Source organism: Tursiops truncatus, chromosome X (genome assembly GCF_011762595.2).
Source record: "Tursiops truncatus isolate mTurTru1 chromosome X, mTurTru1.mat.Y, whole genome shotgun sequence".
Classification (NCBI taxonomy): domain Eukaryota; kingdom Metazoa; phylum Chordata; class Mammalia; order Artiodactyla; family Delphinidae; genus Tursiops; species Tursiops truncatus.
In genome coordinates this window covers 79046344-79065255 of record NC_047055.1, presented here as the reverse complement: position 1 = coordinate 79065255, position 18912 = coordinate 79046344, and the positions used below count along the sequence as shown (strand labels likewise).

The following is an 18912-nucleotide window of genomic DNA, read 5'->3' as shown; positions in this document are numbered from 1 at the left end:
TTCCAAGATAAGAGGTTTGAGCTCTCAAACCATTGTAACAGAACTTTACTCAGAATCTGGATTAGAAACTCAAGAAGCTAGAAAATCCAGAGGGGAACTGGGGTAATAAATCTCACTGGGCATGGGTAGGATTTACATTCAGGACCTACCTCATTAAAAGTCCCAAAGAATGTTAAAATACTTTTTTCCCCCAAATGGACCATTCCATTTAGCAACTTAAAAACTACACATATAGCCTTAGCTAAACACACTCATCTCATATTTCTACAATTAGAAAAACAACAATATAGACAATTCAAAACACCTTTTCTTGTAGAATAAAATTTATAACAGCCTAACTCTTCATTTTTAAGTACTTACTGGAAGCCAGGTATAGTGCTAGGCTCTGATGATACGAAGATACAAAAATAAAAAACAGAACAAAACAACAAAAAACAAGAGATAAGTCCTTGTCCTTGATGCCCTTTCACGGCTTCATGGAAGATAAATATACACAAATTCATAATTTCAACAACATACCAAGCACTAAGGGATCATAGAGAAAGTAGCAACTGTGTCAGAGAATGAGGCAGTGTTAAAGAACACTTCTTTGAAACTGTGTTCATCAGGTCAACAGTGATATGCTAACTGCCAAATCCACTCAACATTTTTCAGACTCAACCCTAGAAGTGCTATGTTACATACGCAATTGACGTTCACTTCTTTTCCTTGAAATTCTCCAAGCCCGAGCTTCTACTGCACCACACTTCACTTTTTCTGGGTACTCCACCTCTCTCTCTCTTTGACCGTTGGTTCATTCAACAGATATTTACCGAGTGTTTACTATGTGCCAAGAATTATCCTACACACTGGGGATATGAGACAGACATGGTTCCTGCCTCCATGGAGCTTAGAGCAATCACTTATTAGATTTAGGCCATTTTTCTTTCTGTGCCCATTTTTCTTTCTATACTCTTCACCTAACTCTACATGATGCCAACTGTAATAGCTTATATAGAATAAACACGGGGAAGTTAACATTGATTTATATCCTTCATGGTAATAAGGTTTTTTGTTTTGTTTCTCCTGGCACCACAGAAAATACACTGCCTTGACAATACATTATAGAAACTCCCAGGCTGACAGAAAGCCTATTTTTCTATATCTCCTTTTTCTTTTAATAAATAATAAATAATAATTTTTATTTTCCCAAATGCTGTTTTTGGAAATGTGGGCTTTGTTGTAGCCTTAACACTTTCTGGTGCATATTTGTTTTCTAGCATATTATAATATCTCACTCACCATAAGTACAGGACTTTCAGTGAGATGATGCCTTGTAACAGATTGCTATATCACTATTTACTAGCTCAATACAGTACATAAGAGAAGAGGGCTAGTAACTTACGGACATCCTATGTCTATTCCCTATCAAACTCAAGCAGATAATGAATTCTTGAACAACAAGTATTCTCACAGAAATGAAATGTCAAAAGACAATTATCACTGGGCAATCTCCCTCTACTTCAGCCACAGTATTTATTTATATATACATATACACACACACACATTTTATTGAGGTATAGTTGATTTATATATTAGTTTCAGGTGTACAACATAGTAATTCAAAATCTTTATCGATTATACTCCATTTAATTATAAAATATTGGCTGTATTCCCTGTGCCATACAATATATCACTGTACCCTTTTTATACATAGTAGCAGCCACAGTATTTTTTAAAATTGAAGTACAGCTGATTTACAACGTTGTGATAGTTTCAGGTGTCCAGCAAAGTGATTCCATTATACATCTACATATATCTATTCTTTTCTGATTCTTTTTCATTATAGATTATTATACTGAATATAGTTCCCTGTACTATACAGCAGGTCCTTGTTGATTATCTATTTTATATACAGTAGTGTGTATTTGTTAATCCCAAACTCCTAATTTATCCCTCTCCCCACCTTCCCCCTTTGGTAATTGTAAATTTGTTTTCTACGTCTGTGAGTCTATTTCTGTTTTGTAAGTAAGTTCTTTTGTATCATTTTTTTAGATTCCACAAAAAAGTGATATCATATGATCTTTGTCTTTCGCTGTCTGACTTACTACATTTAGTATGATAATCTCCAGGTCCATCCCATGTTGCTACAAATGGCATTACTTCATTCTTTTTTATGGCTGAGTAATATTCAATTGTGTGTATGTATGTGTGTATATATATATTACATCTTCTTTACCCATTCATCTGTTGATGGACATTGTTTCCATGTCTTAGCTATTGTAAATAGTGCTGCTATAAACACTGGGGTGCGTGTATCTTTTTTTTTTTTTTCTCGCCGTGTCGTGCAGCATATGGGATCTTAGTTCCCCGACAAGGGATTGAACTCGTGCTCCCTGCAGTGGAAGCATGGAGTCTTAACCACTGGACCACCAGGGAAGTCCCCTTGCATGTATCTTTTTGAATTAGAGTTTTCATCTTTTCCAGATAAATGCCCAGGAGTGGAGTTGCTGGATCATATGGTAACTCTATTTTTAGTTTTTTTTAAGGAACCTCCATACTGTTCTCCATAGCAAGCAGCCACAGTATTTTTAAAAGCAAAGTAGAAATCCAATTTAGATTTTTTTTCCAGAAACATTCAAAATGATATTCAGTTCACTCTTTTGCCTTTTTGAGTCACATATGAACAGATTTTATTTAAACAAGATCACATACTTAGACGGATGAAAAATTGTCCATAATATAATGTCAACTGAAAAATGAAAATTATAGAACAGAATATATGCTTTCATTTGTCAAAAAAAGAAAAAGTATATGGTGTGTACAGAAAAAGGCCCAGAATGCTTCACACCAAAACTAACACTACTCTAGAGAATGGGATGGGTAAAGGGGAAGGACAGGGAGATTTTTCCTTTTCACTATATACAATTCTATATGGTCTGATTTTTTTTAACGCACATGTAACATTTTTATGACGGAAAATTTTAGTTTAAGTTATATACTTGAATTTTACAGAAATAATTTGGCAAAGATTTTAAAACACTGATAATCTCCAGTGTTGGACAGGCTGTAGGGAAACAGGCATTCTCCTTCACTGTTATTTTTATTATAAACAGGTACAGACAGCCCTTTTGGAACACAGTTTTAGAACATCAAAATTTCCTACAAAAATATTCCTACAAATGTGCAAGGATATCGATTATGATGTATATTTATGCTATGGAATACATTAAAAAGAATGATAGAGATCTCTATGTACTAACAATAAGACAGGATCAGTAAAGATGTCAATTCTCCCCAAATTGATCTATAGGTTTAACTCAATTCCTATCAAAATCCCAGCAAGACTTTTTTGTAGATATAGACAAGATTCTTCTAAAATTTACATGGAAAGGCTAAAGAATAAGAAAACAATTTAGAAAAAGAATAAAGTGAAAGGAATCACTCTACCTGATGATAAGACTTACTACATAGCTACAGTAATCACGGCGATGTGCAGAGGGACAGATACGTAGGTCAGTGGAACAAAGTAAACCCAGAAACAGACCCACACATTTAACTGATTTTTTACAAAGGTGCTCACAGCAACTCACTGGAGTAACAGTCTTCTCAACCAACAATAATGGAACAATTGGACATCCACAGGCAAAAAGAAAATGAACCTCAACCTAAATCTGCCATATATAAAAATAAATTCAAAATGGATCATGGGGCTTCCCTGGTGGCACAGTGGTTAAGAATCTGCCTGCCAATGCAGGGGACACGGGTTCAAGCCCTGGTCCGGGAAGTTCCCACATGCCGGGAAGTCCGGGAAGTCCTGGTCCGGGAAGTCCCACAAGACCTTAGGTTAAGCAAAGTCTTCTTAGAGACATACTGGAAGCACAGTCCAAAAAGAAGAAACTGATAAATTGGATTTCATCAAAATTAAACATTTTATGCTCTTCCAAAGTTACTGTCAAAAGACTGAAAAGACACAGGCTAGAAAAAAATCTTTGTAAATCATATATCTAGGGACTTCCTGGTGGTGTAGTGGTTAAGAATCTGCCTGCCAATGCAGGGGACACGGGTTCGAGCCCTAGTCCAGGAAGACCCCACATGCCACAAAGCAACTAAGCCCGTGCGTCACAACTACTGAGTCTGTGCTCTAGAGCTCGTGAGCCACAACTACTGAAGAGTTCGTGAGCCACAACTACTGAAGCCCGCGTGCTGCAACTACTGAAGCCCGTGAGCCTAGAGCCTGTGCTCCACCAACAAGAGAAGCCACTGCAATGAGAAGCACGCGCACCGTAATGAAAGAGTAGCCCCTGCTCGCCGCAACTAGAGAAAGCCCACAAGAAGCAACGCAGCCAAAAAAAAAAAAGTCATATCTAATAAAGGACATACCTAGAATATATAAAGAACCCTCAACACTCATTAATCATAAGAAAACAATGCAATTAAAACCAGGGCAAAGAAATGAACAGACACTTCACCAAAGAAAATATATGGATGGCAAATAATCACATGAAAAGACGTTTAACATCAACAGCCATTAGGGGAATGCAAAGTAAAAACACAATGAGATAGATGAATGGATACAATTTTTTAAAACAGTGGTAATACCAAATACTGTGGAGAAACAATGATTCATAATTGTTGGTGGGAATGCAACTTGGTACGGGCACTCTGGAAGAGTACAGCAGTTTCTCACAAAACCACACATACATCTACCATCATATTCTTAAGCATTTATTCCAGAGAAATGAAAATTTATATTCACACAAAATCCTGTATACTAATGTTCACAGCAGCTTTATTCATAAGCAAAATACTGGAAAACTGAATGTCTTTCAATGACTGAATGGTTGAACAAACTCTAGTGAGATGGAACACTACTCAACAATTTAAAAAATGAACTACTGACACATACAATAATTTTGATGGATCTCAAGAGAATTATATTTAGTGAAAAAAATCAATCTCAAAAATATTATATTATTCTTTATATAACATGCTCAAGTTTCAAAACTATAGAGATGGAGAAGAGTAAAGAGGTTGCCAGGGAACAAGGAGAATGGTGGGTGCACGTGGAGGGACATGGATGCATAGGGGTAGCGTCAGGGAGTTCTTTTGTGATGACAGACCAGTTCTAAACCTTGATGGTGGTGGTGGTGGTGGTGGTGTGATGGCATAAAACTGCATAAAACTATCCACATGCACAAATGAATATAGATTGTTTTAAAGGTGCAAACTGAATAAGGTCTGTAATCTAATTAATGGTAATGCATCAATATCAATTTCCTGATTTTGATATTGAACCACAGCTATGTAAGATGTCACCATTGGAGGAAGGTGGGTGATGGGTATATAGGACTCTACACTATTTTTGTAATTTCTTGAGTCTAAAATTATTTCAAAATGGAAGCTTAAAAAAGAGGATCAGGATATATTCATGAGTAGAGAGCAAATTACAGAATAATTATCTATAAAAATGACAATTTTTGTAAAAAAACCCCAAAAGTTAAAAACTATTTATGTGTAATTACTTAACATGTTTTGTATAAGTACAGAAAAAAGTATAGACGGGCTTCCCTGGTGGCGCAGTGGTTGAGAGTCTGCCTGCCGATGCAGGAGACACGGGTTCGTGCCCCGGTCCAGGAAGATCCCACATGTCACGGAGTGGCTGGGCCCGTGAGCCATGGCTGCTGAGCCTGCGCGTCTGGAGCCTGTGCTCCGCAACGGGAGAGTCCACAACAGTGAGAGGCCCGCGTACGGCAAAAAAAGAAAAAAAAAAGTATGGACGGATACACACCAAACTGTTACCTCTAGGGAATAAAACTATGGGAGATAGGAGCGGGAGGGCAGGAACAAGCTTTTTTTTTTTTTTTCCAGGAGAAGGATGGATTTACCACTTGCAGCAAGTAAGGAGAACAATGGGGATATTTCCCAAAGCAGTGTCTCTGGAAGAAGCTTTAATATTTAATTCTATCTATTTCTGTATTGTTTGACCTTTTTCTAAGTATGAATTATTAAAGAGGTCTATCTGACAGGAATGTGAATGATAGGTTAGAAAGAGGTTAAGTCTAAAGGCTGGGACACTGGCCAGGTGACTACTTATTGTAATAATCTAGGCAAAATATAATGAGGGTTTTAGTGATATGCTTGAAGTTGGGGATTTATTCAAGGGAAAGAATCAAAAGTAACTCTGAGGTTTCCAGATGTAGCTACTCAGTGACGCTAGTACCCCATTCAACCCAGACTGGAAACAGTAAAGGAGTGAGTCAAGTAAAGGACAGAGGGAGAAAACTGGAATAGAGAAAGGTTGGAAGAACACTCAGTTTGAAGCATGTTTCAAGTTCCACTGGGACATCCAACAGGAAATGTTCAGCAGGTGGTTGGGATATAATATAGATCTTTCCCCAGAATAGAGTTGAGAGTCACCAGGGAAGAGGTAGTAATTAAAGTTGTAGGAACAGGCAGAAGAACATTCAGTAAAGGAGATTGAAAAGGAATGGTCAAAGAGGTAGGAGGAAAGTAAGAGCTGAAAGTTGTTATGAAGCCAATCATACTACAGTTTCAAGGAAGAAATGGTCAGTAATGTCAAATACTGGGGTGAGATCAAGATAAGGACTTGAAAAGTGCCCACTATACCAGGCAATTATGTAATACTGTTCACTTGGTATGCCGGGCAGGGTAGAACCAGATTAAAGCTAAGTGAGGCATGAATGGCAGGTAAAGAATAGGAGAGAAACGTTACATATTCGTTTAAAAAAAAAAAGAAATCCTCATCCATGCTACAACATGGATGGTTGAACCTTGGAAACATTATGCAAAGTGAAATACAAGCCAGACACAGAAGGACAAATATTCTATGTACTGTATGATTCCACTCATATGAGGTACCTAGAAAAGGCAAATTCACAGACAGAAAGTAGAACAGAGGTTACCAAGAACTGGGGGAACGGGAGAATGTGGTTACTGTTTAATGGGTACTGAGTTTCTGTCTGGGATGATGAAAAGGTTCTGGAAATGGATAGTGGTGATGGTTGCACAACACTGTGAGTGTACTTAATGCCACTGAACTGTAAACTTAAAAATGGTTAAAAAAGGTAAATTTTTATGTTGTGTAAATTTTACCATTTTTACGATCAAAAGAGATTTTATTCTCTTCAATGATGTGAGAGACTTAACTTGTATGTAGGAATACGTATACCTTGGCCCCAATCTAAGGAGAGTCATTGACAGAAAGAAAGAAAACCTTAATATTTATTAATGGCCAAACTTACAGAGTAGTCTCAAGGACAGACTTAGAAACTAGTACACAGAAATACTTTAAGCATTATATTAACCTACGAACAATACTATTCTTCAAACTGACTGAAACCTTTAGATTTAATAATCACTTTGGGGGCGGGGAGCACATGTACAACAGTAGCAAAACTTTTAAATTAACTAGGAATAGGGACTTCCCTGGTGACGCAGTGGTTAAGAATCCGCCTGCCAATGCAGGGGAAAGGGGTTCTATCCCTGGTCCGGGAAAGATCCCACATGCCGTGGAGCAACTAAGTCCGTGCGCCACGACTGAGCCCACACACCCCAACTACTGAAGCCCACGCGCCTAGAGCCCGTGCTCTGCAACGAGAGAAGCCACTGCAATGAGAAGTCTGCGCATCGCAATGAAGAGCAGCCCCTGCTCGCTGCAACTAGAGAAAGCCCACGTGCAGCAACAAAGACCCAACGCAGCCAAAATTAAAATAAATTTATAAATTAATTAATTAATTAACTAGGGAAAAACTCAACAAGAAAAAAGTAGATGCTCAATAGCAACAAAAACTATAAAACATAGAAATAAACAAAAGATGCCTAGAAATTATACAAAAAACCTAGAAGTCTTTGTTGCGGGAGGTAAAAGAAAAATTGAATAAATGAAGAAACATGAGCTCCTAGATGAAGAAGCGTATTATTATAAAGATATACACTCTCTTCAAATTAATCCACAAATTAAAATGTCAATATTATCTACCTACCTACCTATTTATGGACAAGATAGAATTTAACAAAAATGATCCTAGAGTGTATTTAGGGTACTTGGGTGAAGACAGTCTAGCAGAGGAATTTAAAATGATAAAGTCTGAATGATGATCACAGTGATACTATCTGGTGGTAACAGTGCAGACCGGATAAACAAACACATAAAACAAAATAGAAAGCTCCAAAATAGGTTCAAGAATATATATAAGAATTTAGTATATGATAAAGGTGGTATTTTATACTAATGTAGAAAAGGATAGACTATTCCATAAATACAACTTGAACACTTTGGCTAATCCTTTGGAAGAGAAAATAAGTTAGATATGTACCTTATACCTTAGATTCTATTTTTAAAAATCAATAAACATTCAAACGTTTAAAATGTTATATGTATTAGAAAAAAATACAGTTGGATATCTTGGGGGTAGGGAAGGTCTCTTAAACAATTATACCAAAGATAGAATTCATAAAGGCAAAGACTGATAAATGTAACTACATAAAAATGAAGTTTCTATATGTCAGAAAATACCATAAACCTAAAAGACCTCTGGGCATGATAGAGTAACTGCTATTGGACTAGTCTTCCCACTGTAACCAGAAAACTGGAAAAAACACATGAAACAACTGTTTCCAACCAGGAAGTATAGGACTGTGATTCTTGAGAGAAAGGAAATAAAGGAAGTGAGCCCTATAATTGTCCTTAGCTTTCTGCCGAACCCAAGAAAAGCACAGCTAAGTCTTGCTAAGTCATAGAGCCAGATAGTGGAGTCTGAGGAGGCTAAAACAGCTGTAAACTGCAGGACAGATCTGGAGAGAAGAGAACTCCACAGAAAAATAACCTAAGATCTTCCCAGTTTACCTTACATTTAAATCAAACGTTAAGTATTAAGGCCTCTGCCAACGATTTAAGACTTTGTGGCTTTGTTAAGACCAGTAAAAAATGTGGGCTGTGTTTTTCAGACAGGATTTATCTGTATGACTCTCTCACTGACATGGAATGTTGTGTGCCTTTTAAGACTATTGCAAATAGTTCCAATCCCAAGTTTTGGGTTTCCTTGATTATTAACGTTCCTTCAAATGTAATTTGAACATGAACAGAGGCTCTGAGATTGATTCAGTACCTACGTGGTATCTGGAAGGCCTAAAGGCCTAAACTCCAATATCAGTGTGTAGTCCATCACCACCACCTCAAGTACAAGACTGTGTCCTCCAATATGTACTGCATACTTCCAGATGCAGTTTCATCTGGAGTATTACTTATCTTCCACTTGTTGCCCGATGATAACCTTAGTGTTAAGCATTCTAGCTATGTACAATATAGCTCATGTGTCATATACATGATAATACAGGATAAGTCAATGAAGGTATATAAAATGCTATGGAAATACGCCACTATGCAGTGTGATATTATGTGTGAAGGATCTGAATGGAAAGAGTCAAAATAATGTTAACTAGAGATACCATTCTACTAATTTTGGTTAGTAAAATTTTTTGAAATAAAAATTTTAAAGCAGGGAATAGATTCCACATGGACTTTGTTACTGTTAATTATATATATATATATATATATATATATATATATATATATATATATATATACACACACACACACACACATACACACACATATATTTTTTTGCGGTACGTGGGCCTCTCACCACTGCGGCCTCTCCCGCTGTGGAGCACAGGCTCCGGACGCGCAGGCTCAGCAGCCATGGCCCACGGGCCCACGGGCCCAGCCGCTCTGCGGCACGCAGGATCCTCCCGGACCAGGGCATGAACCCATGTCCCCTGCATTGGCAGGCGGACTCCCAACCAATGCGCCACCAGGGAAGCCCCTGTTACTGTTAATTAGAAACAGAGGCAGGTTCGTATCTGGCCAAACCAACACAGTTTTAAACAAAAGTATTATTTTGTGTACAGTACCTGATGGTAGGAAACATCTCATATGTGCCTTCAACTCCATGATGGGTGTCCTTTTAGTATAAAAAATGTGACATTTCTTATCTCATGACACCATTTACCCTTACAGCCCTATCCAGAGGTTTCTTACACTCTCACCCACTGGTTAAGGATGGGGGGAAGACAGCGTTCCAGGCTGTCCACTGCTACTACCAAATTATTATTTACTTCCCCTTGGAGAAAAGAAAAAAATCCCTCCTACTTTGAGGTTTGTTCTCTACTATGCCAGAGGTTGAAAACCAGCTGCCTTGGAGCCAGATTTGGCCTGCAGATAGATGTTTTTATTTGGCTTGCACAGTTAAAATAATTTTTTTAACTATTTGCAAATATGTAAAAATTGGGAAATGTCATACACACAAAAATCCAGATTTTCAGCTTCTCCTGAAAAATTAAGATACCTAGTGACACTGTATACTCATCTCCTTAGGAAAACAATCAGATGTAGTAAAGTACAAGCCTCTTTAGATGGAATATGTACTCTTCCAGTTTACCACAATCCACACCTGGCCCACCTCACTCATTTACATTACTTGCCTGGCCCCTATAGGCCACCTGAGTCTGAGATCTTTGCTCTTCACCTTTACTCACCATCATTAATCTACTCACATTCACCAAGGACTTGCACACCTGGCACAATCTTCTTGGCTCCAAATCCCTCCCCATCATGGTGGGTTACTCTAACATTCACATGTACCACCCATCCAAAATCCTTGCAAATCCTCATGCCAATGGTTCGCACCTCCACTCCAGCCAAACATATCCACGACTATATCCAAAATGTTGTCTTTACTAAAAACTGCTTCACCTCTGAAAGTTTCAATGCCAACATCCTACACTTCCTTATCACGGCCTTGTATCTGTCTAGTTTTTTCATTCTCTCTCTGAGATCTCAAGGAAACTTGCATCCCCATTAACTCCTGTCTCTGTCAAGCCTCTCCTGGCTTTAGTTCAAAAACTAAGGCAATGTGTAGCAGTATACTGAAGAAAGCTATAGGATCACTGTCATTTATCTTTCTTCATCAGCAGTTTTACTTGAAGATGGAGGTGAGTGTGGGGGAGGGGGAGGATATAAAATAATTCGGTAAGAAATTTGAAACATGTTAAAGTACAAAGAGATTTCGCCTAATACAAAATCAGTATAAATTTAAAAGATAAAACATGAATTGCCAAAGAAATTTCAAGCTTTTGTAGAGCTGCTTTGGGATACTCCCCCCAAACTAGAGGCTATGTAGTCATAATTCTCTGCTATAAAGGGACCTTTGGTGACAAAGTTTGAGAAGCTCAACCATCAACTTTTTTTTCTTGCTAACACTGTCAATTCCCGATCTTTGCGACACATCCAGAAACAAAATCCCAATCCTGAATCAATTCTACCATCTGCCTTGTTTCCTCATGTGGTTTGATGAGCACTGACAAGTTACCCAACTGTGCCAATTGATGCTGTTATAAAGATGAATGATCTCCAACTTCAGCTGGACCCTCAAAGGCTGCTCAGTATTTCTGAAATGTCTCTAAGTCAGCTCCTTTTCAAATTTCCTACAAGAGATAATTCAAACCCTTATCTACATTTCTCTTCAAATTCTCTCTCCCACCACCTCACCCACTCTTAGCAAAAGACCCCATTTGCTACTTTGCAGAGAAAATGAGAGGCTACTGGGCAGAAACTTTCTCAATGTTTATATTCCCATTCTCATAGGAGTCCTATCTTATATTCTTATTTTTCTTCTCTTTCACCTATACAAACATCCCCTCTGTCCAACTGCCTTCGTCCCCTCCAAAACATTGATTACAGTCTTCCGTCTTCCCTTCACGGGCAAATTTCAGTCTCCACTTAATTCTCACTCATTTATATCCTCTGTAGTCTGGCTTTTGATTCTACCACTGCACTGAAATAGCTCTTCTAATGACCGTTCTCTTTGGTCTTCTCCGTAGCACTTGACCTGTTGGCCATTTTCCTCTTCTCTTGGTTTCCAGGACATTACTCTCTTCTGGTTTTCCTTTTTTCATTCTGGTCACTCCTCAGTATTCTCCACCTGATCCCTTAAATGTTGATTTGGTATTTGTCGAGTATATTCTCATCCTACATTCCCTCTTAACAGTGGGTCTTAACTTTTTTGAGTCACATACAACTTTCGTAGTATGATAAAGCTATGGTCTGAAAAACATACAACCATATTTCACCTACAGCATCAGGGGGTTCAAGGAATGTACCCTACTCCCTATTTGAGCTCATCTACTTATATTTTTATACGCTGATGATTTGAAAAAAATATCCATATGTACAAATAGTACAGACTTCTCTTCTGAGCTTTGGACCTCTATATAGCTAACTACCTACTGAAAGTCTTCACTTGCATGTCCTACCTTAATACAATATAGCCCAAATTGAACTCTACCACTTTTCTCCAAAACCACTCCTCCTATATTTCCTATTATAGTCAGCCCTCTGTATCCACAGGTTTTGCAACCATGGAAATCAACCAACTGTAGGTCGAAAATATTTGCAAAAAAAAATTCCAGAAAGTTCCAAAGAGCAAAACTTGATTTTTCTGCACACTGGCAACTATTTACATTGCATTTATAACTACTTACACAGCATTTACATTGTATTGGGTACTGTAGGTAATCTAGAGATGATTTAAAGTATATGGGAGGATGTGTGTAGGTTATATGCAAATACTATGCCATTTTATATAAGTGATTTTGGTATCCATGGGAGTCATGGAACCAATCCCCTGCAGATATCAAGGGACAACTATATTAGTCAATGACACCACCAGTTTGCCCAAGTCAGAATTCTGAATGTCATCTGACTTATCCATCCTTCCAAAAAACGGAAATTTCTTTATTTTTAATTACAAAAGTATTTCATGCTCAATTAAAAAAATTCAAACACCTAAGTACAAAAAAGTATAAAGTGAAGATTATCCTCCACCTCTCCCTTTAGTAATTTTACTCTATGTCAACAATTGAACAAAATAGTGACTGAGCCCTTTAGATGGGGGATGTGCTCTCCAGTTCATCCATTCCTACTGAGCCTGTTTTACTCATTTATATAAATGTTACCTGTCTGGCCTCCACAGGATCTGAATTTGCAACTCCTTCTGTAAATACTGTTGAGTGATCTAGTTTTCAAGAGTACATATCTTGGATATATTTTGATATCAGCATATGTAAGGTACAGCTTTATTTGTTAGCTAATCTACCATTCTGATGGCTAAACAGTATTCCATCATATAGATGTACTGTAATTTAACTAATTTCCTATTGTTGGATATTTAGAATGTTCCTATATATCTTTGCAATTACAAACAATGTTGCAATTACAAACATATGTACATTTGTACGTATGCCTTTGCAAACCTGTGTGGAGTATTCCTTTGAGATGAACTTGCTTAGTCAAAGGGAATACACATTTATAGTCCTCTAAAGAGTTTGTACTGATTTATGTTCTCACCAAGAGCGTAAGAGTACTTGGCATCATTTTGAATTCTCCCTGTCCTTTACCCATACCCTCAACTTCCAACCATTTATGAAGGTATCAATCCTGCTTCCTCAATATCTCTACCATCTGTCCCCATCTTTCCATTCTTATTGCTACTTAACTTAGTTCAAGCTCTCAGTACTTTTAACTTGGACTGTTGCCAACGGTTTCTTTACTGGTCTCCATATTTCATTTTCCCTATCTATCCTTCAGATAGCTTCCAGAACGATCTTACTAAAATACCTGTTATGATGGTCTGTCCTTTTAAAGGCATACTAGGCCTTTCATGACTTGGCCCCATCTAACTTTAAAAACTAATCTCTTAACACCAAAACTAGCTCCCACTTTGCACCCTAGCCAAACTCAACTATTTGCACTGCCCTATCCAAGGCACTCTTATCTTTTTAGCATTTGCACTATCTACCTGGAACTTCTTCCCCACCCTTCTCCACTTGACTATTTGTTTGGCACAGCAGGTGCTCACTAAAGAATTAGCTACAATAATCGTCATCCTTCAAAATTTAGCTCAAAAATCACCTCCTCGTGAGAGTTTCCTGCCTTCCATACCAGTAGAAAACTTGGAAAACATACAAAAGATGAAAATGAAGACAACCGTAACCTTACATCTCAGAAATAATCACTTATCACCAGCACGTCTTTTTTCTATGTATCTTTTCTTAAAAGCATAACTGAGATGACATAAAGTTATGTTCTGCTTTTCTCACTTAACATTCTAAGCACTTTTGTCATTAGCTTGTTTTTTTTTAACACCTTTATTGGAGTATAATTGCTTTACAATGGTGTTTCTGTTTTATAACAAAAAAATATGGAACGCTTCATGAATTTGCGTGTCATCCTTGTGCACAGGCCATGCTAATCTTCACTGTATCGCTCCAATTTTAGTATATGTGCTGCCGAAGTGAGCACTGTCATTAGTTTTTAAAATAAGCTTTCAATCTTTACACAGCAATCCATCATACAGGTGGCACAATAACTAGTCATTCCCTTTACATTAACCATTCAGGTTATTTCTAATTAATATAAATGACATTATCATGAACAGCTTTGTCTGTACCTCTGATTAGGATAGATTATCCTACCACATGCTAAGCATTTACATGCATTATTTTATTTACTCCTCACGATAGCCCTCTGAGGAGGGTATTATTATTTTCCCCATTTTACAGAAAAGAAAGCAGAGTCTAAGTTACTTGTCCAAAGTCACAGTGCTATGAAGTGGTGGGGCCAATATTCAAATTCAAGTCTACCTGACTATAAAGTCTGTTCACTTAACGATTTTTAGGTCTCAATGCTGTCAAAGAGCTTTCTAAAAATGTCTAACAATGTTACACTGCCAACAGCACATTTGAGAGTACCTGTCTCACTAGCATTTTGAATACTTCCATTAAAAAAGAAATTGAAAAAAAAAAGAGAAATTGAGCTCATCTTAATAGGCAAAAAAATGGTCTGTTTCAATTTGCATTTCTTTGATTACTAGGTACAACTGAATATTCATTTTCATTTGGTATTTAATTTTTGTCTTCTGTGATTTGTCCATCTGCCCTCTTCTCATTTCAGTTAGCATCTTCTGGGTTTTTCTTGTTGCCTTACATAAGCTCCTCATAAATCTGCCCTCTATCTTCAGGCAGCCATTACCAGGCCAAGCATCCTCTCTGTAACAGTCTTGCTTATTACTTGTTATACTCATTTTTAGACACCTGTGAGCCTGCCAACTTCTATTACCAGAATTTTGGCTGATTAGCTTTAGGTGTTTTCAGGAGACAATAATGGAGAAATAAATGACCTCACAGAGGTCATTTCCACTTTCCAATCAGCAATAAGAAGGGCACAAGGGACAACGCAGATTCTTTTAATGCAACCCAGATGGAACAAAAATGGAAGGCTCATCTCCTACAACTTCTCTTTTTTTTAAAAAATTTATTTTATTTATTTATTTTTGGCTGTGTTGGATCTTCGCTGCTGCGCATGGGCTTTTCTCTAGTTGCGGCGAGTGGGGGCTACTCTTCATTGCGGTGTGCGGGCTTCTCATTGCAGTGGCTTCTCTTGTTGCGGAGCATGGGCTCTAGGCGTGTGGGCTTCAGTAGTTGTGGCTCACGGGCTCTAGAGCACAGGCTCAGTAGTTGTGGCGCATGGGCTTAGTTGCTCCGCGGCATGTGGGATCTTCCCAGACCAGGGATCGAACCCATGTCCCCTGAGTTGGCAGGCAGATTCTCAACCACTGTGCCACCAGGGAAGCCCTCCTACCACTTCTCTTAATGAAATACATAGGTTCTAGTCAAGTACAGTTCCTTGAACTTACCCTGTTCTTTCATTCCTCCATGATATTCTATTCTCTAAACCCAGAATACCCATTTCCTCATCTGTCGTTCTGGTTGTCCCCTCCGTCACCTCCTCTTTCTAATTCTCTGTCCCTTCTATCTGGCAAACTTAACAGCCACACTACTTGGGTTCCTGAATATTGTGGAGAAAAGTCATACAATCAGGTGGATTTTTAGCTGAGACCTCAGTATGCTAGGCAATTCTCTCAAATGCCCTTAGCTCCCTCTTCTGTTTTGCTTCAGGAGTTATTTGGGATTGTCATTTTGCTGCCTAATTCTTTCTATGTTTTTCCATTTAGGATAATGTAAAAGCTCTTAAGTATGACATATGGCATACACTAGGCCCTCTTATGATCTGACACCTGTCTACTTCTCTATATATAACCAGTCATCCATCAACATGTACACTTAACTGCAACCCCAGTAACTTGTTTCTTAAACCCAAGATGCAATTTCAGGTCTCTGTGCCTTCATATATTGCTGTTCTCCCTGCCTAGAACGCTTTCTCCTCATTTTTTGGTTAGCAAACTCCACTGATCCTTTAGAACTCAGCTTAAGAAAACTCTCTTCCAGAAAGCTTCCTCTAATCCCACTCTGACTTAGATATCCTGTTCCTGTTTTCCTTTGGCACTCTGTGAATGCATCTAGCATAATACTTAAGTTCTGTAATTTTTCTTTTCTGTTTTCCCAACTAAACTATAACCAATTTGGAGGCAGAGAACATATCTAATTTGACTTTATATTTGTAACATCTATCAGTGCCAGCACATATTAGGTGCTCAACTGATGTTTACTTAAGTGAGCCATTCAAAACTTAACTGTATTAACTTGTTTATGAAGTCTTCCCTAACCCTTAGGTGAAGGTGTTCCTTCCTCTCCTCTAGGGCACTTTGTACATCCTTCTAATATAGCCCTTGCCAAGCAGCATTTTAACTGTTTCTCTTCATTGACCTGAGGACAATGATGTCTTTCCCACTGGTAGATTTAAGTAGCTAGCACAGCACCTGAGATACATTATGTAATCATTTCATATATTGAGCAAAAACTCCATGCTCTGAGGAAGCACACCATGGTCTATATTTAACACATTTCCCTAAGCTCCATCTAAGGGCCTGGGGCATAGGTGAGTTTTTACATCTCATGGAAAGCAGTGATGGCCCAAAGTATATCCATTTGATTTTTATTCTCATCTCATTTTTCGGTGCTTTCCAAAGTTTAGAAAATAAATATACGTTGTTTTTTCATCATTAAACGTTATTAGCAAACCTTACAGAACACACTAAAGTACGTGCCTGTTTTAAAAAAAATGCAAAGTAAGTCACATGACTTGATTCTGCTGACTATCATGGCTCAAGGCTGCTTTATGCACTTAAATTTTAATAATGCTAACTAATGTTGGATGGATATATTGACGGAAAGAGAAAAAAAGGAGAAATACCCACCATTGTATTTAACACTGTTGGCCAGAATAAGGTTGACATCGTCTAGAAAGCTCTCCCGACTCTGATACTTGTGCTTGGAGATATTCTGTGATTAAAAGAATCAGGAACTCAGATACACAAAGTTACTTGATTCCCAAAAGACATTTTAGACCAAATCACTCACCTTACGTATGGTCTCTAAATCCATTGGACTGACAATCACTTTGTAATAATCTGGAACAAACTTCTTATTAACTGGGTGATGAAATGGCCAAGACTAGCAAAAAGAAAGCATGAGAAATTAAATGGAAACCATTCTTTATACCAGAGATTCTCAAACTTCACTGGGTCACAAATATTCTTAAGACTCCGACAAAAGCTATGAACCCTTTTCCCAGAAAGACACATAATCATACAAAACTCTGCATATAATTTAAGGGGATTCCTTTATGGGTTCATGTGCCCTGGTAGGGTAAGGACCCCTGCTCTATATTCACAATTAAAATCTCTCATTCCCTTGTCCCATGCAGAAGGTTCATAGCAGGGGTCCCCAACCCTTGGGCCATGGACCGGTACCAGCCCGTGGCCTGTTAGGAACCGGGCTGCACAGCAAGAGGTGAGTGGTGGGCAGGTGAGCGAGCGAGTGAAGCTTCATCTGTATTTACAGCCGTTCCCCATCGCTCCTGTTACCGCCTGAGCTCGACTCCTGTCAGATCAGCAGTGGCATTAGATTCTCACAGGAGTGTGAACCCTACTGGGAACTGGCGCATGTGAGGAATCTAGGTTGCGTGCTCCTTATGAGAATCTAATGCCTGATGATCTGAGGTGGAGCTGAGGTGATAATGCTAGCGCTGGGGAGTGGCTGCAAATACAGATTAGCAGATGATAATTAATGATAATTAGCAGAGAGGCTTGACTGCACAAGAGACCATAATAAATCAATTGCTTGCAGACGCATATCAAAACCCTATCAGTGAGTGGCAAGTGAAAACAAGCTCAGGCCTCCCACTGATTCTGCATCATGGTGAGTTGTGTAATTATTTCATTATACATTACAATGTAATAATAATAGAAATAAAGTGCACAATAAATGTAATGCGCTTGAATCATCCTGAAACCATCCCCCACCCACCATCCGTGGAAAAATTGTCTTCCACGAAACCGGTCCCTGGTGCCAAAAAGATTGGGGACCGCTGGTTTATAGCGTTACTGCATACACAACATATGCCTACAACACAAAAGGAAACTCAGTTCAGAATTTCCTAGGGAGGATCATTACAAAATGATACAAAGAATCAACATGGTACCCCTGCCATAAAGTTGCAAGACAAAAAATGAAACAACAAACGCGGGACTTGGGTGGTGGCACAGTGGTTAAGAATCTGCCTGCCAATGCAGGGGACGTGGGTTCGAGCCCTGGTCTGGGAAGATCCCACATGCCTCGGAGCAACTAAGCCCGTGAGCCACAAGTACCGAGCCTGCACTCTAGGGCCTGCGTGCCACAACTACTGAGCCCGTGTGCCGCAACTACTGAAGCCCACACACCTAGAGCCTGTGCTCCACAAGAGAAGCCACTGCAATGAGAAGCCTGCACACTGCAACGAAGAGTAGCCCCCGCTCACCGCAACTAGAGAAAGCCGCGCGCAGCAGCAAAGACCCAACGCAGCCAAAAATAAATAAAGAAAAAAAAAGAAAAAAAAAAAGACAACGAATGCTG

The 18912-nt window shown here is 38.6% G+C and overlaps 1 protein-coding gene and 1 non-coding gene across 2 annotated transcripts in view; both read right to left on the bottom strand.

The window, feature by feature from the left end:
• TAF1 (TATA-box binding protein associated factor 1) overlaps positions 1-18912 on the bottom strand; it is an 82023-nt gene that overhangs the window by 18740 nt on the left and 44371 nt on the right. Inside the window, exons 23-24 of the mRNA XM_073798888.1 lie at positions 17380-17472; positions 17217-17301 (exon numbers count right to left, since the gene is read on the bottom strand). Of these exons, the coding sequence (XP_073654989.1) occupies positions 17217-17301; positions 17380-17472 (178 nt within the window). The remainder of the gene's footprint in view (positions 1-17216; positions 17302-17379; positions 17473-18912) is intronic.
• Positions 14256-14362, bottom strand: LOC117310515 (U6 spliceosomal RNA). The gene has a single exon (XR_004524659.1). It is a non-coding gene; the product is annotated as a U6 spliceosomal RNA (small nuclear RNA).